The sequence below is a fragment of the Trachemys scripta genome, chromosome 2, assembly GCF_013100865.1.
Source record: "Trachemys scripta elegans isolate TJP31775 chromosome 2, CAS_Tse_1.0, whole genome shotgun sequence".
Taxonomy (NCBI): domain Eukaryota; kingdom Metazoa; phylum Chordata; order Testudines; family Emydidae; genus Trachemys; species Trachemys scripta.
Genome location: NC_048299.1, coordinates 275,792,528 through 275,815,087, shown reverse-complemented (window position 1 = coordinate 275,815,087; position 22,560 = coordinate 275,792,528). Strand labels below are relative to the sequence as shown.

The 22,560-nt window shown below is 42.7% G+C and overlaps 1 protein-coding gene across 8 annotated transcripts in view; it reads left to right on the top strand.

Annotated features, from left to right (window-relative positions):
* Positions 1–22,560, top strand: part of TSNARE1 (t-SNARE domain containing 1) — a 609,011-nt gene that overhangs the window by 315,772 nt on the left and 270,679 nt on the right. For 7 of the 8 annotated variants that reach the window (XM_034763709.1, XM_034763708.1, XM_034763705.1 and 4 more), the window contains one exon: positions 20,995–21,162. In XM_034763709.1, the coding sequence (XP_034619600.1) occupies positions 20,995–21,162 (168 nt within the window). Of the gene's footprint in view, positions 1–14,473; positions 14,580–20,994; positions 21,163–22,560 lie in introns of those variants that run through there. The other variant, XM_034763706.1, reaches the window with a different exon arrangement.

Sequence of the window (22,560 nt, the reverse complement as noted above, 5' to 3'; positions counted from 1 at the left end):
ACTATTCAGCATAAGTAAAGATGTCAGAATCTGGCCCAGTTGTAAGAGATCTTTCAAGTAGCACAGTTGAGCACAGGAAATGTGCATGCAACATTTTCTCTGTCCCCTCATGCATGTGTATTACAACACCGGGCAAAATTCTGTTCTGAATCACTGGTGTTACTTCAGAGAATCAATGCAGTTACTGTGTAACAGAGAGTCTTTAATTACTGACACCCCTCTATAGTAAATAAGATTTGAGTGTGTCTGCCAGGAGGTGCTGGCAAAAAACACCTTACTAGGGGTGTAAGAGACAAATGAACAACTGGTTCGTTTGTCTGACTATAAATGAGATGGGACACTTAACTGCAGTAATTTTTATTCACAAATGGACACTTGGCTATGCATGCAAATAACAGTATTTGAAAGGGTTAAACTAAGAGCTGTATTTTGGGTTGGGAAGGACCACCACCTTACTGCCCCACATACACTCTAGAAATACATTTGGGATGTTGGGAATCCCATCTTCCTCAGTTGCTCTGATCCATTAGGGTCACACAATTGATTAGTTTTGTGATTGTGAGGAGCTGGCCCTTCATCTGATATGGGCACCATGGCCTATACATTATAATAATCTGAAACTGGGAGTCAGATTTACTCTTGGCTCCGCTTCTGACTCACCATGTGTCTCTAGCAACGCCCTCTTATCTTCCCTCTCTGTCTCCCACTTTCCTCTCATCAGCATCTTCTGACCTTCATTCATTCTTGTCAGGTCACAGTCCTCTCTTCTTCATCTGTTCTCCCTCTGACTGTCTCCCCACCGCCCTTCCTCTCCAAGTAGAACTTTTGGCAAAGATAAGATTCCAGAACAAAGAACAATTAAGCCAATTCTGTGACATATGTTTTCCTTTTAGTAGCATGTGATATGATCAGTTGCATTTCTGCCCATAACCATGCTATTAATGTTTAAATTGCTCCTATTGACATAATGATACCTATTGTGAAACTGACAATGTAAATATGCTTGAGGAACAGCTAGGAAAACAAGATAAGAATATCTCAATGCCCAGGGGAAGCACATAAGATGGAGACTAATAGAGAACATTATGCATTTTGCTCATCACCAATTTTTCAATAAAAGCAGATTTACAAACTGCAGCAGCTTTCAGCATATTAAGTGTGTAGCTCTGAAATGAATTGGGATTAGCAGGCAGCCTCGTCTAGTTATTCCTGGTCATGCTGGGTTCTGTAACAATCGGCCCTTGATTGAAGCTTAGCTTGGCAAAGTTTGCCCCCAGATTGATTCTTGGTCTGGAGACCTTCGATGTTCTGTTCATGTCTGTACATTTCAGGAAGACCAGTAGTCATAATATCTGGGTGATTTTTAAACCAATATTAATGATAATCTTTTTATTTCACATATCAACAAGAATGTTCTAGGAATGTGTCAGGCAGATAGGTCACTGCTTTCAGGATCTTACCCACTAATGAACTGATCCCACAAGGTGCTAAGCGCCTGCTTCAAGGAGCTGAGCACCCAGTTTGGGGCACTTGCAGAATAAAGCCCTATATAGAAGGATGGGACTAATCTTCGTAACATACGAGCACAGCCTGTGGCGGGGAAAGGGAGAGGAACCGGGAAGGTGGTGAGCAGGATCAAAATTTAAATAACACTCTCCCTGTTTCGGCATTCAGTACTCTTCCCTTGGCTGTCATGGGTGCCTTATCTAATTTAAATTGACCTTCCAGCTTCTTCCCATCTATTGTGTCATTTGAGCATCACAGTGTGGAGAAACAAAAACTTCTTGTCTGGGCAGTACAAATTCCATAATCTGTGTCTCTGTGCAATAGACTCTATTTCTTCTTCACAGGACACAACTTCAAGGATTTTACTTTCTATTTCCCCCCCTCCGTTTGTTTCTCATGCAGTCTTTATTAGGAAAAATGATATCTGCCGTCAGAGAAGGAGATAATTCATGTGAGCAATCAGTGCTGGGTTAACTGGAGAGTGAAAATGTCTTGGACTGTAGCAGAAACTCACATACTGAAAGGGCTCTCTGGCTATCCATCAAACAATCAATTACTGTAGCCATTAGTCCCCTTTAACCACACATTATATCAATTTACCGGATGCTCTAACGTCCAGGTCATAACCCTTTAAAGATGAGCAAATACAGGAGGAATCTATCAACGTTTTGATGCAGCGTGGTCTTGAAGGGTACCAATATATAGCTTTGATCACTCCATGTCCTTACTGTATCTTTAACCTATTAGGGGCCTGATCCTAGGGGGACGCTGGGTGCCCTCCAATGTCAATGACTGCAGTAGGAATTGAGGGCCTTCAGCAGAAGGCACTCAGCACTTCTCAAGATGGAGGTGGTCTCTGGTAGGAAAGAAGAGAAAGTCATTCAATTGAAAAAATGTGGGTCAGTGATTAGCGTAGCATACTGGCAGTCAGTCCCAACTTTGTCACTGCCTCCTTGGCCATGTCCGCCATTCGATAAATTAGACGTGCTACCTACCATTGGGATCCACAAATACATGCAACACAGCTCATGGCCACATGTGAGATTCCCGTCAATAGTTCAAGCTGATTCTTCTGTTGGGTATAGCCTTGCTCCAAGCAAGTGTAACCATCTAACCACCATGTTATCCTCTACTGAGCCAATCTCCCCCTGGTGCAGAGCCAGTATAGGTAGCAATTGGTACCAGTGCTGCAAATTCTCTTTCTACTGCAATCCCAGAATGGTCCTGCTCCTCTCTTCCTCCCAAGCTGGTAGGATATAGGGCTGAGGAAGTATCTGCTAACCTCTGCTCTGCCCAGTTGCCTGTCTCTGAACTCACACCCTGCATAGCAGCATTAATGAACACGAAGGCAATATAGTCCCTGGTCCCCACAATGCTTATGTGGCTCCTCATACAGAACAGAAATTTACAGGAGACAACAAAAATGTGAGCAGGTACAAATCTACATTATACCATAGTCATTTTGCACCTGCTGTAGGGAGCTGTGCCAGGCATTATGGGATAAGTGCAGAAATATATGTGCTCTTCAGTGTTTGCAGGGACCATTCTGTGCGGAGGCAGTACATTGTGCACTTGAAATAGGATGCCTAAGAGGGATGTTCTGAACCGATGCAAGCTGCAAGGGTACAATTCTCTAATGTAGAGACCGTTACTGTGTGACTTTGAGCAAGTAACTTCTCAATGCCACATTCTGATCTGTAACAAATTAGAATCTAATGCGTATCTACCTCAGAGGGTACTGTGAGGCTTGAATGCCATTCTAGGCTTAAAAGTGACTGTGTAAAAATGCCCTCTTCTTACAGAAGAGACCTGCCGCCTGTGTGTATTCAGAGGTAGATCTGCCGGTTTTAATGACTAAAATAAGCTTTTAGTTCTGTGTACTCCTGTTAGTCGTGCAGACCCAAGGCAGGCAGCTACAGAAAAGTGAGCAGGGTTCTGTTCCATCTGGTGGATCATCAGTGAAATTGTTTGCCAAGTTTCAGTCAGTTACACAGGTGAAATTCCATTGTTGACAGTGGAGTTGCTTAGGTTTTACTCAGGTAGAACCTTTATTAGTAATAAGGATGTGTGAGATGGAAAGGATCCAAATTTGATTCTCTTTGAGACGAGCAGCCGGGGGAGGGAGGTGAGAATCAACTTTTTTTTAACATGTAAATCGAGCCCATCTGCTAAGAAAATTATTGAGCGACCATAAGCGTGTAGCCACTGCTGCTGTATTTGCAGTGGTTTTTCAGAATACACTTGAGCATTTGCAAAATCATTGGATTTTTTGGATGAAAGGTACTAATACAAAGTATGGAAACTGATATAAGCTACAGAGCACTGGAGTGATCACCCCGGGGTATTACTTATAGTCCTGGTCTTACAGTTCAGGAAAGATATTTAAAAAAATTGAATACAAATAAGGACAACAGAAATAACACAAGGGCTGGAATATAATCCATCAGGTGAGAAAATGAGGGAGCTAAATGTATGTAGTCTAGGAAAGAAGACGCAGAAGAGACATGATTACAGTCTATAAATACCTTCAAGGTGACAATATACATGAAGAATGGGTAATTTATTTACAAGGTTAGATGATCTGATGCTAGGGCTGATGGCCTGAAGCTAAAGAAGGAAACATTTAGGGTAAGTACTAAGGGGGGAAAGTTCTTACACTAAGAACAATTGGAATAGACTTGCTGAGATATGGTCCAGACACTATAACTGCAGAAATTCAACAATATAAATAAGACAACACACGGAATAAGAATAGTATGTGAGCCTATAAAAAGGCAATGAAGTCATGATCCCAAGGCTATCTAATAATTAATTAATTTTAATTTTAATGTTTTAATTAATGGAGATATCCTATCTCCTAGAACTGGAAGGGACCTTTGAAAGGTCATTGAGTCCAGCCCCCTGCCTTCACTAACAGGTCCCCATGTGGACCATCTATCTACAATACAGTTAGGTAAGCCAGTATCCTGATGTTCTTTGAAGAATGTACACATTTTGAACACTTATGCTGTGGTGATAAGTTCCTGAGGGGCTGAACAGAACATTTTTCAGGATCTTTTCTCTCTTTCCATGTTCACAATTTATTATGCTGCAAATATTTTGATAGTTTTTCAAGCCTAGTAAAAACCATCGGGATGTTTCTTGCTAATTCCATATTATGCATCTGCTGGGCTGAACAGTTTCGTTAATGAAAGGTCACCATCTTGATGAACATATAACACAAATACAATATGGAATATTCCAGGAAAATAAATCGGTCTGTAGCGTTCCCATGTACCCACTTCCTACTTCTTGCCACCATTTGAAAAATTAAGTTAACAACTTCTTGCCCTATAAAGAACTTACACCGAATAAATTAGCTAAGAAGCAAAATGCTTTGCACGTAATTCTCCATGGCAAACAGTCTCAGATATGCTGTTTTATTCAGTTGAATAATATTTATGCTTCCCATCTTTATTTCACTTTGCATTCATTTTGGTTGCAAATATACATTTATGACAGAATTTGCCTGTAATCTTCACCTCCTCTTTCTTGAAATCTCCAGTGTATCAGTAATGACTATATTGTTGTTGTTAATGGAAATGAGGTTTATATATTTTTTTCATTCTTTTTTTTTGTTTTTGTTTTGTTAAACTTTGTTGATCTCGTACTGAGTGTTGCCACCCACCTTGTTTGTGTGGATGAAGATCCACTCCATTGTCATGTGTGACCCAGTGCATGTCTGTAGCGCAGCATGATGCTGCACACAAACATCATGCCACAATCACAATAAATGTTTATTAGTTCTCCCTAGAGGGCAGATTATTCAGGTTCATTATGGCCCTTTCCTACCTTTCTTTGAAACATGCTTTGCAGACCTCTATAGGAGTTAAAAGTCGATACTAGATAAACTGTCGGACCATTCCAATATGGCAATGTGACACTAAGGCCTGGTCACACCGTGGGGTGGAGGGGGGGATCGATCTAAGTTACGCAACTTCAGTTACGTGAATAACGTAGCTGAAGTCAACATACTTAGATCTACTTACCGCGGTGCCTTCACTGCAGTAGGTCAACTGCTGACACTCCCCCGTCGACTCCGCCTGTGCTTCTCGCTCCGGTGGAGTACCGGAGTCAATGGGAGAGCACTCAGCGGTCGATTTATCGTGTCTTCACTAGGCGTGATAAATCGACCCCCGCTGGATTGATCGCTCTGGAGGTAAGTGTAGACATGCCCTTTGAGCATACCAATGCCAGAGGGCAAGGGAGCTCACTAGTAATGAGTCTCATCAGGCCCGATCAATTCAATGTACCCCAATTCACTATTGTTATAATCTGTATCTAAAAGGTGTCATAATATGTCATTGGAAGGCTCATAACTCACTAATCATTAATTGTCTTGACTGATGTATGTGCATGGTATGTGTTAAGAGTGATCTATGCTGGAATTATGACTGAAACATGTTTAAACCAGGCAGGTAAGGGGGAGTTGGTAAACAGGTCTGCCCTGGTCTGGAATACATATGAAGCAGGGTTGACCAGAGACAATGCTATTGCAATTTTCATGTGCGGTAAACAGAACCATCAACGCTCACAAGGGGGTTGGGTGTCAGCATGTCTGGGCCAGCCTGATCATCGGGCAAAGACCATACTTTGGCATGCCAGATAAACAAAGCTACCAAGCTAACAAGTGGGGGAAGAGACAGCCTGGCTAACCCCCAGCAGGAAGAGGAATTTTATCTGAGCTATAAAGAGGGAGGGGGGTCTGAGCCTCAAATGATCAGCAATTGAATCAATTGATTGTATACTACTGTATTATAGAAGTGTATTGTGCTAGATCTTTTATGAATTCCTGCAACAGACTGGTTATTAATATCATTTTAAAATGCATCTATTACCACTATAGGAAGGATTATGAATACTCATTGATATTATGTCTAAATAGTGTGGGCAAACAAAGGGAGAAAGAGTTCCCACCCTGACAGGTGGGAATGTCACAGCTATCTGCCTGTCTCCCATGAAAGTAAGCAAGGTGTGATCAAAAACAATGGAAGCTTTATTTGCATAGAAATTAGCAGGGGGATAGGAAGGCCACAGGAAGGGAAAAACAGCATGAGGTCATTTTGCCTCTCCTAACAAGGAATTTTGGGAGATATAAGCAGAAGCCGAAAGCCATATCAGGCATCCATCACTGGGCAGATATAAGAGGGGAGAGTTCTTGAAGGGTCCTTCAGCCTAAGTGGGGGTTAGGGTCTCTGGGAACTGGATTATATAGAGTGAGGGGAAGAGAGCCCCTATTCACCTGGGAGACAAGGGACGTTCTTATGTGAAGAGGTCCTTGCCGAAGGGGTGGTCAGCCCGTTTGAGTTATCTTGCTAGGAGCATGCAGTAAGGATTTTATCTTGAACAGTAGCTGTTAAATTAAGTCTTAGCCATTAGAACTCTATTTTTATTTGTACTTGTAATTCTTTGTAGCTTCATGCCTTATACTTGAACCCACTGAATCTCTGCTCCTTTGTTAATAAAATTGTTTATTTTTATTATAAACCACCTCAGGGCTGTGTTCAACTTGCCGTGAATATTAACTCCAGTTAAAGTAGTAAACTGCGGTATATGATGGCTCTTTACAGCGGCAATGTACCTTATTATTTCTCTGGGTGATCCAGGAGAGGGCTGGACACTTCAGGGCAGGCGTTGTAGAGGGAAATTCAGGACTGGGAGTGGAGTTGGGGTTGTAAGGTCTGGTGGAAGCCTGAAAGCAGGGCATTAGGCAGGCTTCTGGGGTCAGAGCTGTCTAGCACACAGGACTGCCTAGCACACAGACACTTGGGGTGTGACTGCATGCTTGTGTAGGTTAGCTGTGAGCATCCCAGGTATAGAACTATAGCAGCAAAACATGGAAAGGCCTCCAGGTTGCAGGACAAGTGGTGACACAACCCCTCACTGGTCTGGATTTGAACCCCCGTAATGTGAGAGGCAGTTTCTATGTTCTCAGTGTAATTTCATTTGTTTATCTAAAACTGTATATTACATATCCCTAGAATGTAGTAGAACCCTTTATTAGGTAACAATCTCCTTCCATATAGGCTAGACTGAGTAGGGTTGTGCCATTTTTGTGTACTGAAGAATATAGAAATTAGAATTAGACACTGAATTACAGGCAGGCTACAGATATGTTCCCTTTCACCCAATCTCTACATCACCAGTAGCATGTATTCTGGCCAAGTCTGGAACTTGTTGTGTACCAAGAGAAAGAAAAGAACTTTGAAAATGTGATGTTTGGTAGGACGGGTAGCCCTTTTAAAGCAGATGATTATTCATTATTTGTATTGCACTAGAGCCTAGGGTGTACAATCATAGATCAGTGCCCCATTGTGATAGGCGCCATATGCACACCTGGAAATGACAACACAAGTGTCGAAGAAGACTGGGAAGCCCTAAGACAGACCATCCATGAGGTTTGCGAGAAATCCATTGGCCTTGCTACCTGCCACCATTCAGGACTGGTTTGACAACAACAACTTGTCAACCCACCAACACCTGAGGAGGTCTGCAAAGCAATTAAACAAATGAAGAACAATAAAGCACCAGGTACCAGCTGAAGTACTGAAAGTGGGGGGAGAAACACAGACTAACAAGCTTCACTTGCTGCTCCTCACAATCTGGCACACCAAAGAAATTCCTGCTGGCTTACAGAATGCTAACATTGTCACCATTTCAAAAAGGGAGACAGGGCCGACTGTGGCAACTATTGAGTCATTGCCTTCCCCTCCATTTCTGGGCAGATTCTTGCTAGAAGCTTACTGAATCACCTGCTCCTTCTTGTAGAGGAAGTACTTCCAGAGCCCCAGTGCGGCTTCAGACCATCATGAGACACAACTGACATGATTTTCGCAGCCAGGCAGATCCAGGAAAAATGTCAAGAACAACACCTGGAGCTGTATATGGCCTTTATTGATCTGACCAAAGCCTTCGACTCTGTGAACCGTGAGGCTCTGTGGAAAATCATGTCAAAGTTTGGCTGCCCAAGCAAGTTGTAAGACTCCTCCACAATCAGATGACTGCCTCCATCCTGTGCAGTGGCTCTACCTCTGAGCCATGTGTCATCCAAACAGGCGTAAAACAAGGTTGTGTATTGCACCCACCCTTTTCTCCATCTTCTTAGAAGCTATGAAAACGTTAACCCAAGACCATCTACCACGGGGCACAGGCATCCAATATCGGATTGACGGCCACCGCTTCAACCTTTCTCGTCTCCAGGTCAGAACTAAAGTAATATTGGCAACAATAACCGAACTCCAGTATGTAGATGACTTTGCTGTAGTAGCACACTCAAAGGAGGATCTAAAAACAGCCTTTAATTGCTTCTCCGAAGCTTACAAAAGCCTAGGGCTAACTCTGAATATCGGCAAAACAAAAGTTCTCCACCAGCCAGTCCCTGATCAATCATCAGACCCAGCAAGGAAGATCTACATCAACAAAGAAGAATGGGACAATGTAGAATACTTTGCCTATCTTGGCAGTCATCTCTCACAAAGGGCAGACATAGACGTCGAGACTCAGCACAGAATTCGCTGTGCCAACCTTGCCTTTGGCAGACTGTCTCACCGGGTGTTCAACAGTCACAACATCAGAACACATACTGAATTTTTAGTTTATAAAGCGGTGGTAATCCCAACTCTCCTCTACGGCTGTGAGACTTGGGTGACCTACAGAAAACACCTGAAAAACCTGGAACACCAGCACCAGCACTTTCTTCGGAAGATACTCAACATAAAGTGGGAGGATCATCACACTAATGTCAGTGTCTCACAGAGGCCAACATCTTCAGTGTTGAGGCCCTGATTATCCAGCACCAGCTGAGATGGAGCAGGCAGTGTGCGCATGCCTGATGTACTCTTACCAAAACAACTGCTGTATGCCCAACTCACCAAAGGAGTGAGGAAACAGGGAGGCCAAAAGAAACGCTTTAAAGAACCCTCAAGATAAACATCAAGAGATGTGGCATCGACACCACACACTTGGAGACAGCAACCCAGGGCAGGGATAACTGGTGAAGACTTGTCGGAGAGGGAACATCCAGTTTTGAGGGAAACCGCCTTGCCCTGATAGCACAAAAACGCCAGAAAAGAAAGAAAAGACAACAGTCACGCAGCAATCACGGCCCATCCCTGTCTTCCAACACCACCTGCAATGTCTGCCAAGGAGCCTGTGGCTCAAGGATTGGACTTCTCAGTCACCAAAGGACCCATGAAAAATAAAACTTGTGAAAGAGATCACCCTCGACTCTGAGAGATCGCCGACGTGACAGGTGCTGTACAGACACATAACAAAAGGAGCCTCCGCCCAAGTTGCTTACACAAGAGACAGCACATGGGTACAACAAAAAGAGAACAAAGTAACAGTAAGACAAAACTGGTCAGTGTAATTGCAGCCCTTCCTGGTTTTGAATAAAAGAGAACTTGCAAAGACTTCGGCATTCCAGCTTACGATGCTGAACCTCAGTGTGAGAAGAGGCAAGTGTAACAATGGGCTGTGTTGCAGAACTCTCAATAGCTCGGTGTCTAGTGAAGGCTGTTAGATATTTCCAAATTAAATTTCCGGTACGTTCAGATCAGTTGGTGTCTGTTGTTTCTCTGCAGGTATCTGTCATTTGGTTTCCCTTTCCCATTTTTTATTACCTTTGTTTCTATTTTAATTAAAAATAAAAATGTCCCGAAGAAAAACAATTAAGGTTTTGTGTGTAGTATTAATGTAACACTTAACAAACAGCTGTATGCAATCAGACTTGGATCAAGAGACTTTACTGTTGTAAATTTATGGTTAAATAAAAACAAATATTTTACATGATGTGTGAAAGCCTTGAACACCGCCCCCCGTTCCCCTTCCCCTTCCCCTTGTGCGCATGTGCAGGCTTTTGCTTCTACCACGGAGACTTTTCTTGTTCAGCTTTGCCACTTCAGGCTCTAATCTAATGACTTTCTACAAATTAAGCAGAGCTGAGTTAGACCCTGATGGGAAACGCGGGTTCTACTGAAACTAATGTCAGTAATTCAGTATATTTGCAGTGCAGTCTAGTGGATATAGCACTCAGGAGAATGTATTCCTGGCTCTACACTGGCCTACTGAGTGACTTTGGGCAAATTGTTTTAACCGCTCTGTGCCTCAGTGTCTCCATCTGTAAAATGGAGATAATGTTACTGACCTCTTTTGTAAAGCACTTTGAGATCTACTGATGAAAAGACTTATTTAAGAGCCAGGTGTTGTTGGTTGTTGTTATTTTATTATTATTTTATTGTTAGTTATCATTCCTTGGAGAAACATCCTGTGTGACACAGAGTAAATCATTTAAGCTCTCTACGCTTCAATTTCTCCATCTGTAAAAGGGGGATAGTATGTCCCTACCTCACAGGGATGTTTTGGCCCATAGTTCATTACCATTTGAGGTGTGTTCAAATACAAGACTGATACATGACAAGAAAAGCCTGTAAATAATAGCTGGTATTTGGGTTTTTAGTGTCAGTGCCAGTATCCCTATGTGGTCTGAAGCCTTGTTATGCTGTTAGAGGTGGATGGGACATAAAACTGACACCGTTGGTCACATGGCCTAGCAAAAGGAATGAAAGCACTTGGGTGTATAGGCCAGGAGAAGGGTGAACCTTTCCTTATGCTTCTACAACTTCAGTGTGGTTTGGACACCGGGCTGGGGATCCAGGAAACTTGTGTTCTCTTCCTGGTAGGAAGTAAAGAATCCCTACCAACTGAAATTGCAACAGGCATGAAGGTAGATGAAATATGATTACCCAAGCTGGAATCTGGCTAGTAGACCAAAATAAATGTAGTCACCCTAATGTGGGATCAACTTATGGAAAATTCATTGTTACACCATGAAGTTGAACAATACAGAGGCCGTGAAATAGGCAGGCTTTTCTCATGGGTCAGTCACATGTTAGCACGGTGCTCAAGCCTTTACAATAGAGTCTTATGTTGTAAATATTTAACTCTCTAAAGTATGGAAACATATATCAAACTTTGGGGCAATGAAGTTATGGAAGCGGTCAGCAGAAAAAGTGGTAAAAGTCTTTATTCCCAAAGAGGCTTCTATTTGCTCTGCTGAGGTCAAAGTTGTTCCTGGATGAAGGTGACTGAGCACTCAGACAATCCGAAAAAGCAGTTAGTGGATAATAGTTATGAATTCTTTCACTGTGCATCGCAGAGAACGTAGCCCACCAATGCATTTGTTTGGTGTTGATATATAATACCATGTGCGTACTCCATTTTGCACAAATGCCCATTAGCATGCAGCAAATCTTGTCTTGGTCGTTTGTCCCCTCTCTGAGATGGAAAAGGAGTCACTTGTTTCCCTTTGCTTTCCCATCACCTTCCTCCCGCTCTGTTTTAATCCCCCCACATTCACTCCAAGAATACTATGATCAGCAGGGGTTTTGTCACTGTGCTGAAGGTGAAACTCTCAAGGGCAGGGCATTTTCATTCACGGACCTTTGTCTTTTGAATTTCCTGCCACTGGAAATCAGGCTGAGTTTGGTTCTTGCCCCCGTCAGAAGCCAAAGAAAGATTTTCCTCTTCCCATAATAAAGGATGCTACCAAAGGAACCAGTGGCATTCTTCCTTTTCTCATTTTCTTCTATAATCAGTGTTCAAACTAATCATCCGAAAGCATGACTGTCTATTGGGAGGTGCATAGAATGTGGTTCTTCTTAGATAACCATGTTGCTCCTACTAATCCTTGTAATTGGTACCTAGATACCGAAATGATGGCTGTATGAGGAATTCAGAGAGGGAGCTGTACGTGGAGTGGCTTTCTGCCTGTTCTCGGGTTATAGAAGAGATGTACTGTACTGTTTTCAGCTGTGGCAGCTGGAAAACTTTGCCAGTGGGCAGAATGCTGTGGAGTCTAAGAATTATGAGGCTATAATTCAGACAGCCAGGAAAGGGCAGAAACAGCTTTAAAAAATGTGATGCTGTGCAATAAAAATACCAGCCAGCACACATTTATCCCAAACCCAGGAAACGTTTGTCTGCGTCGTTTTGCATATATACAGATGCCGTCTGAAGCTGGTGACAGCACAGTATCCGAGTCTGGGTGTCATGGACGTTTGTGATCAAAACTTTGCTCGTTAAATGAAATGGATTCTTTTAAAATCACTATGAGATTGTGGCGAAGGGACTGGCTGTGCCTCTACTTGTCATTATTATTCCACTTCACTCACATTGCTGCCGGACCATCTGTTGGCACTGTAGATAAAGCCCTCAAATAAAGGGAGGGAGAAGACTGGAAGAAGAAATGGGCAAAGCTTTTTTCTTACAGAGCATGCCTAAGAATTTAGTGATAGTTACAGGTAGGTACAGATAGGCAGGTGATAGTTACAGTGAAAGATTGTACTGAAGACTCAGCTCTCTCAATATCTGACACAGGTGTATGCCATCATTTCAGGGAGCCAACACATGTTGGCGTGAGGGCGAGTACAAGTCAGACTAATTATTCTTTGAGGGGTTTCTCTCAGAAGAACTCTCCTTTTAGATTTCGGCTGACCTGGGTCACCTGGGGCTGCAAAGACACGCTATCTGTGAAGAGCCCTTTTGATTCAGAATGCTGAGCCTCAAAACTGTGGTTTATTTCTCCTCCACCTGAGCTGTCACAGGCACATAGTTTAATTCATCCAAGCTCAAAGTATAGTAAGCTTAACTAGGGACTGGAAGAACCCTGTGAGGTCAAGATCACCAGGGACGGGTTAGGAGAGGTAATAAGCTCTTGCAACATGAGAGAAGAAAGCCGTGGGGGAGATGAACTAGCTGCTGTGTTACCAAGTCTCTTCCAGCGCCAGCAGTTTCACGAGACGAATAAGCCTTTCTATAGGCTTCATGACTTCAGCAATTAGAAGGATGAAAAATGCTAAACACAAATATAGATGTGCTGAAATACGAACTGACATTACAGATGCCTCCCGCTATTTCAGTAAAACCAACGTGGAGTCCTTGTGGCACCTTAGAGACTAAGAAATTTATTTGGGCATAAGCTTTCGTGGGCTAAAACCCACTTCATCGGATGCATGGAGTGGAAAATACAGTAGAAGATATAAATACACAGCACATGAAAAGCTGGGAGTTGCCTTACCAAGTGGGGGTCAGTGTTAACGAGCCAATTGAATTAGCACTGACCCCCCCACACACACTTGGTAAGGCAATTCCCAGCTTTTCATGTGCTGTGTATTTATACCTGCTACTGTATTTTCCACTCCATGCATCCGATGAAGTGGGTTTTAGTCCATGAAAGCTTATGCCCAAATAAATTTCTTAGTCTCTAAGGTGCCACAAGGACTCCACGTTGGTTTTCGTGATACAGCCTAACACGGCTACCACTCTGAAATCTGTCCCACTATTTCACTGTCCCCATAGCTGCAAGTACTGGCACATAACAGAAAATCAGTAGAACTGATGGTTTATTTCTTGCATGGCTTTGGTACCATCTTATTCCAGTCAAAACTTGACCAAGTGTTGATTAGAAAAACAGCAACCTAGGAAAGATCCTAGTTACAATAAATGTAAAGGCACTACAGACACAGACACAAATACAGACTCTCTCTCTCTCTCACACGCACACAGAGTTTATTCTCAGACTACAGTGGTACATCATAATTATATTTACATAGTTTAAAAAGTTGGAGTGATTTCTGTAATTGTGCATGTTGAAGCTGCAAGTGCTATGGATAGAAGATATATTATTTAAAGCAGCTGTAGTTTAGGAGCTGAAATTAATGTCTCTAACAGTGTCTAATAAAGGTCATGCTGAGTGGGAGAGGAGGGCCTGGAATGGATACATTCTGATTGGATTTTTTCCCCCCGTTGACAGGGTAAAGTACCTCTCATAAGATAACGGAGCTCTGGTTACCAATCACTGCTACTCTCTTCTGTGTGAAAGATAATGCAAAGTTGTAATATCACTATTTCACTTCTCTAAAAGATTTAGAAGTCCCAGGCCACTTGTTCTGTGGCTGCCTGAGGCTTTTCTACCTGTAATTGCTTTGGGCTTCTGCTTGACGAGATACATCTGTAAATCTTTCTGAGTCTGCAAGGTTAGTTGTTTTGGAAGGATGGTTTGAGAAAGATTGTTGTTTTGGAAGGATGGTTTGAGAAAGATTATCTAATCTAATTTGTGTCTTTTTAATGTAGCTATATATTGCAGCTGGGAAGACAGAGCTGGCTATTCCATGTCATTTTTGTTCATGCCAACATATGTACTAAAAATTCACCAGTAACATTCCAACTTTGTAACGAGTGGTATTGCAAGCAATGGTCTTTTGGGCCATTGCTGTAGAGCATTTTCATGTTCTTTAATGTAGGCAGTCTGGCCTCATTATTCAAAGTGCAATTAAATGTTAATCTTCATGCATGCTACTGAGAGTGGGATTATCCTCATGAAAGTTAGTCCAACTCTGTAGATGTATACACAGACTGTAAAGTAAGAGATACACATCTCTCCATTGGGGTGTTTGCAGTTTGTGCAAATGTGCAGCCAAAAAGTTCCCTAGATGAGATGTGATACCTTACATGAAGAAAGGTAGGTGTGTGGGTGATTCCTTACTGTGGTCGTATTCCTGCTAGGGTTACAGGAAATCCTGAGGCGTAAAGGAGGGACATCACCCCAGTTTGGTTTGTAACCTGGTGTGCGTGAAGTTCCCATTGCATTACAGATTTATGTGCTTGTGAATGGTTGTCATGGACCAACTTGCCATTTGTAGAATTCAGTTTGATTATCTGAGCCAAATTCTCCTCTCCGTTCCATGGATATAAATCCGGAGTGACTCTGTTGAAATCTTGCAAGTACAGTGTGCACAACAAGGCTAGGTATTGTTATTATTACATACAGGGCCGTCCTTAGGATTTATGGGGCCCTATGCAATATTATTAACCTGGTGCCCCTATGCCTGACGGCAGCCCGGGCACACACGTGTATTTTAGAGTCGTGTGGTCTTTTGAAGATCCAAGCATTTAAGGCTAAACATGAATACTCAGATGGTGCATCTAAAAATCTGTGCAAGGATTTTTTAGAGATGTGATTTTATAATCTTCAGCAACACATTAATGAAATATTTTAAAGCAAATTTTAAACTAAGGTCCTGTAGACTGACATGTTCTGAGTAAATATTATGGTAATGCACAACGGTTTTTGTCAGTAAATTCAGAAATGGACAGTATATACCTGGAGGTTGGCAAATGCCTGTTAAATGGCTTTATTACCATGTAACTGGCTCTTTAACAGTTTCAGTGTTGTGCTAATAGGTCTGGCAGGCTGGAGGCTTTTTCACTTTTAACTACTAGATCCCCTCCCGAGGAATATATATCTCCTCAATATATGTTCCATTCTATATGCATCCGAAGAAGTGGGCTGTAGTCCACGAAAGCTTATGCTCTAATAAATTTGTTAGTCTCTAAGGTGCCACAAGTACTCCTGTTCTTCCTCCCGAGGAAGACTCACCAGGCTGCAGCAGCCAGCTGTGGTGGGAGCCTGCAGGAAGGGACAGAACAGGGATAGGAAGAGGCGGGAGGGTGGACACTAAGACCCGGGGTGCCCCAAATTTTCAGGTGCCCTACGCAGAGGTGTGTGCCTAAGGACGGCCCTGAGTATATAACCTGGGTTGGCTTTGAACTGACGACCTAGAAATGAAATGGCTCTGTATGCCATTAGTTAGGATCTGGCCACTAGTGGAGCTGGATGTCAAACTACTGCCATGGGATGGTGTGGGTCATAGTAGTGTGATCTGGGATAGAAAAGGCATTTTCCAACTTCCTATGGAACTTGAATACACCTGATTATGAGGGAAGCTTTAATTATATAAAGCAGGGGTAGGCAACCTATGGCACCCGTGTCAAAGGCAGCACGCAAGCTGATTTTCAGTGGCACTCACACTGCCCGGGTCCTGGCCAGCGGTCCGGGGGGCTCTGCATTTTAATTTAATTTTAAATGAAGCTTCTTAAACATTTTTAAAACCTTATTTACTTTACATACAACAATAGTTTAGTTATATAATATAGATTTATTGAAAGAGACCTTCTAAAAACGTTAAACTCTATTACTGGCACGCGAAACCTTAAATTAGTGTGAATAAATGAAGACTCGGCTCACCACTTCTGAAAGGTTGCTGACCCCTGATATAAAGTGTGTGGGTGGATGGCGAAGAAGTTGTGTAAATGTTGTGTGTCTCCCCTTGTCTTCCAGAATGAGGTTGCCACTCCAGTTGTAAGACCTGCTTCCCACAAGTTCAGAGGACACTGACAGCTTTGTCATAGCCATTGTAATAAAAGAAAGTGAAGCAAGTGACAGAGTTTGACATGCAAGACCTCTTAATAGCATCTACCTAGTCAAAAAAGAAAGCTGTGAAAGACAGCATCCAAGAGTTGAGATCATGTGGACAAGGGAGCCATGACATTTCAAGGATCCCTTGTTCTAGAGACAGCCAATGGAGAAGACTGTTCTAGAGACAGCCAATGGAGAAGACTGTGTTCACCACTAACATAATGCAATACGATAAATTGAATTCACATTAAGCCTAGTTAGGGTTGAAAAGTCAGCAAAATATCAGCATGTTGTAATAATACATGTGTGTTAGCTTCATCAGCACTCCCTGGCTTTTCCCTCTAGTACCTATCCAACTGTTTTGTCTGTTTCTTTTAATTTCCAGTAGGAGCAGAACTTGTAAAAAGCATCAGTAATAGTGTCTTGAAAGTTAGATGTGTAAAAGAGAGCTGTAGTTTTGAGTCATGGACAGAGCAAATGTTCTTTGTAGGGGACATTCTCTAGTCCTCTGAAGATATGCTGTGCAGGGTCTCCGGTGTACAGTAGATACAGTAGCTGTAAGGTTGTGCTTGTGGGTGGAAAAAGAGAGGGCCTATAGTATTAGGTGGCTTAACCTTTCATTTCTGTGCTTTGTTGATTTCTTTTTGTTATGTGTCTTGTGTGTGGTAACTTTAACCATTTCACAATTAAGTTTTTTGTGTATTAATTTCCTACATGTTTTTCCCATTAAAATACTTAAGCAGCTGGAGGTGGGTAGAACTCCGTGGAGGTAATTTCTGGGAATGTGTCACAGAAGCGCAGCCATAGGTGCTGGAATTAGGGGTTCTAGGGCGCTGCCACAGCCCATGGCTTGAAGTGGTTTCCATCAGATACAGGGTTTACAGTTTGGGTCAATGGCTCTCAGCACCTCCACTATATAAATTGGTTCAGAACCCCTGAGCGCAGTTGCTGAAGTGAAGATTTTATCTGCTAGAGAAGTACAGCTACTGACAGAATTTTTATCCGTCCGGCCTGATACAACTTTTTCTATCAAGAACTGCACATAAAACCTTATTTGTAGGATAAAACCTGATAAAACCGTAGCTGCAGGCAGAAAAGATTTTATCCTACAGAGAAGATTTTATCCAATGGAGAGAATGTGTCTTGGCTACTGTTTGTTCATTAGTTTTCACATATGTTGAATAACAACAAAAAATGACCCTTAGTCCTAAAAAATTATTTTCAAAAACTATCCAGCACATCACAAGTACTGAACTTTTTCACCTCTCTACCAATACCTTTGCAGATAGAATGTCTGTTTTAAAGATACACACTGACAGAAGTCTGCCACAGGCAAATTTCAAGAACAGACCAACCTCAGACACTTCCTATTAAAAATTTATAAAAAGAAGCCAAACAACCATTACATAGAAAATTCAAATAGCATAAAATTTAGCACCCGGGTAAGTTTCATTCTGAAAAGCCACATATGTATAGAGGAAACCAGGAAATTACGCCTCATTTTAAGTCCATCTCAGATAGCAACTTTAACTATGGAAGATCGAGTGCTTCCGTTCTAACTTTGTTGATTATCAGTGTAACACTGGCAAACACAGTAACAAACAAAATTTAAAATGTAAAGGAAATACAAGTAAAACCCAATTAAAATATAATTTACAATCCAAAATATTACATCAAATTAGATTTCTTTAAACATTTAAATAAATTAAAAAAAAAAACGAGGAGTCCTTGTGGCACCTTAGAGACTAACAAATTTATTTGGGCATAAGCTTTCGTGGGCTAGAACCCACTTCATCAGATGCACGAAGTGGAAAATACAGGACCTTCATAGCTACAAGAGTTAAATTAGGGTACTCCAGGGTGTTTTATTGGTCAATTAATACGTGCCTCAGGTGGTGAAGGCAGTCTGCCATATGCTTTCAACTATCTGACACATCTATTACTGGACCAATAATACACCCCCTGGAATGTCTTAATGCTATTAAAATATTGTTTGGTAATTGTTAATGCATTTTTAAACCTTATTTTTGTGATGTTTCCTTTTGTAACATATCCTTCCACTCCAGAAAATAGTTCTCAGGGAAAGAGAGGAAGAAATAATGGAAAATATGATGGCAAGGATCTCCTTCTCTATTTATAACTTTGGGGAACTTTTTTTTTAATGTTCCCCCCATTTTTATGCATACAGCCTCAAACCATCCCCTATTCTCACTTCTCCCCTTACAGTTTATTGATTTTTCTCAGCCAAGATTTTCAAAAATGGGTGCCTAAAGTTAGATTCCTAAGTCCATATTTATACACCTAAATAAGTGGTCTGATTTCCAAATGCCCTGAACATCCAGCAGATCCAACTGAAGTCAGAGAGCCAGATGCCCAGCATTTCTGAAAATCCAACACACATTAGATGAGGAAATATGACCTTAAGAGTTTGAGTTTAGGCACCCATTTTGAAACTCTTGGGCCCTGTATTCCCATCTCTTTGCTCCCCCTTCACACTTCCTCCAAAAAACAGAGATAATTTTACAGGTGCTCTTTTTCTCTTCAGTCACATACCCCATGGCTGGGGTCGTCATCCCTTTCAAGGTGACCAGACTGCTTTTTACTGCAGTTTTTAGGACCCAGTTTTGCAGGGTGCCGTGCAACTCCAGTGAGCTGCTGAGAGCTCTTGGTTCTCATTCATTCAATGGAAATTGAGGGCACTTGGCAACATTCAGAACCAGGACCATTGCAAAGTAACAAAGTATTTCCTTCCGAAACACAACCCCTGAGAGACTCTTGTGGCTGAGGTAGCAACCACCATGTCGTCCTCCAACTTCATAACTTTGCAAACATCTGAACTGCCATTTTAGTTTAACTTTTGATAAGCAAAACTGGGAGCAATGCCAGTTTGATGGAGCCACTTACATGCTTAATGTTACACCATGCGGAGCTTTAAATGCTTCCTAAAAACGAACACCTGTTGTGTGAGCAGCGAGTTAATTCAAAAAGCAAACCAAAGTGGAGCCATGAGTTGCCCATAGTGATAACTGTATTATCGTATTGCTGTTACAGCTCTCCTTACTACTCCCGTCATACATATGGTTTGTTACTCTCTGATAACTCGTGTACTGTAAATTAGATCATAGAGTCTTCAGCGTAGGGAAATTGCATATGCTTTGGTAAAGTGACATAATAAGTAATAACAGTCCCATGAGTGGGACTAATGTGCTTAAACTTAAATGTGTGCATAAGTGCTCTGCTGGATCAGGGCCTATATGATGAGATATATGATATAATCTATGATGAGAGAGATGATGTGGATAAGGCATTGGCCTGGGTCTCAGGAGATCTCAGTTCAATTCCGAGCTCTACCAAGACTTCCATGTTACCTCGGGCATGTCACTTGACCTGTTTATAGAACAGGGATAATACTTACCTTCTTCTACCCATCATCTATCTCAGCAGTTCTCAACGTGCGGCCCATGGTCCACATGCAGCCCAGTTAGCATACAGCTGCGGCCCAGCTCTGTGCTAAAAAAAATTCAAAATTTGCCATTCTGGTCTGGCAGGGGGTGGGGTTGGCTGAGGGGGAGACAGTGTCTTGCAGCCTGCACCAGCGTTCCTGCCAGCAGGAGGCTGGTGAGTGTCGCAGTGGGGCACGGGGTGGGAGAGTGGGTCTTTGGGTAGGTTTGGCGGAGGGCTCTGGAAACTAAGGGGTTTGCCCCAAATTTTAGGTGGGGCTCCACTCCTGGCCCCCCCTTTCAGGACCTGGCTGCCAGCCTCTCTGGGTGCTCCGCTGCTGGCACAGTGCTGAGGGTCCCAGCTGCTACCTGGCCTCACGTGGCCGTATTGGGATCCGGCTGCCTGGCCCACACCCAGGGCTCCACTTCTGACCCTGCTCTGGGTGGGGCGCTAGGCATAGGGACTCTGGGCAGTTTTAGGGTGAGGGGCGCTGTGGTTCTCAACCTGCAGCCCACGAAACACATTGTGGGCCACAAATGCAGTCCACAATGATAAATAGGATGAGAATTTAAATAGAATAAGTGTGTGGTGGCTTGGGAAGCCAGGACAGGAGTGATTTCCATAAAGGTGGGGCATTCCAAAGGCGCTATATCTGGTACATGGAGCTGTGTTTTGCATAATGTGCCTGGAAGGTAAGGCAGTAACCATGCTGTTAAATCTAACCCTGTTTTACTTCCTTTCTCCCATCTCAGCAGAGTCCCAGGACCCCCTTCTCCGACCTGGCTGATGATGAGAAGATTTTTAATGGAGGAGATGGCATGTGGCAGAACCAGAGTCAGGATCAAGCCCTGCTCTCGGAAATCACAGAAGAGGACCTGGAGGCCATCCGTCTGCGGGAAGAAGCCATTCAGCAGATTGAGGTCAGTAGCCTTCACTACCAGCTGGCTTGGAAGTGGGAGTTGGCATTAGCTTAGCCACCTGGTAGACACTTTGAAGCAAGAAGAAAATGTTGGTTTTATATTGTTGGAGTTGTGACACCTCCATTAGGTGTTGGGAGCATTTTCAGGTGTATATTATAGTTGGAACATGTAGAGCAAGGAAGAATTACAGTGCCATATAGTCACTGATGAAAGTTAAAGGAATTAGTGTTTAGGATTAAATGTTTTTAAACATATATTTTGTCTCATAGTCTATAGCGCTATAGAGTCATTGGGCTCAGGGCTGCAGTGCCGGTGCAGGCAGAGTTCTCTTGTGATCAGTGATAGCTTTGTGTGCATAAAGATCAGAGGATCAGACCCAGTGTGTGAGAGACGTGGAACAGATGCAGTTTACTGGCATTCTTTCTGCTATTGGCTGGTTGTCACTACCACTAATATACAGTAACTCCTCGCTTAACGTTGTAGTTATGTTCCTGAAAAATGTTACTTTAAGTGAAATGATGTTAAGTGAATCCAATTTCCCCATAAGAATTAATGTAAATGAGGGTTAGGTTCCAGGGAAATTTTTTTTTGCCAGACAAAAGACTGTATGTGTGTGTGTGTGTGTGTATATATATATATATATATATATATATATATATATATAAAATACTGTACACAGCAATGATGATTGTGAATCTTGGTTGAGGTGGTGAAGTCAGAGGGTGGAAGAGGGTGGGCTATTTCCCAGGGAATGCCTTACTGCTAAATGATGAACTAGAACTTAGCTGACCCCTCAAGGGTTAACACATTGTTGTTAATGTAGCCTCACACTCTACAAGGCACCAGGAAAGGAGGAAGGAGAGACAGCATGGCTGTGCCTGCAAACATTCCCTCTGGAAACTGAACGTGATGATGAACCCACACTATCCCACTGGAGCGCACCACTCCCTCCACTTTCCAAAGTGTGGGGGTGGGGGTGGTGCAGGTGCATGTGTGTGTAAGACAGACATACACACACAGTGTGTGTGTGTGTCTGTCTTATACACACATGCACCTGCACCACCCCCACCCCCACACTTTGGAAAGTGGAGGGAGTGGTGCGCTCCAGTGGGATAGTGTGGGTTCATCATCACGTTCAGTTTCCAGAGGGAATGTTTGCAGGCACAGCCATGCTGTCTCTCCTTCCTCCTTTCCTGGTGCCTTGTAGAGTGTGAGGCTACATTAACAACAATGTGTTAACCCTTGAGGGGTCAGCTAAGTTCTAGTTCATCATTTAGCAGTAAGGCATTCCCTGGGAAATAGCCCACCCTCTTCCACCCTCTGACTTCACCACCTCAACCAAGCTTCACAATCATCATTGCTGTGTACAGTATTAAATTGTTTGTTTAAAACTTATAC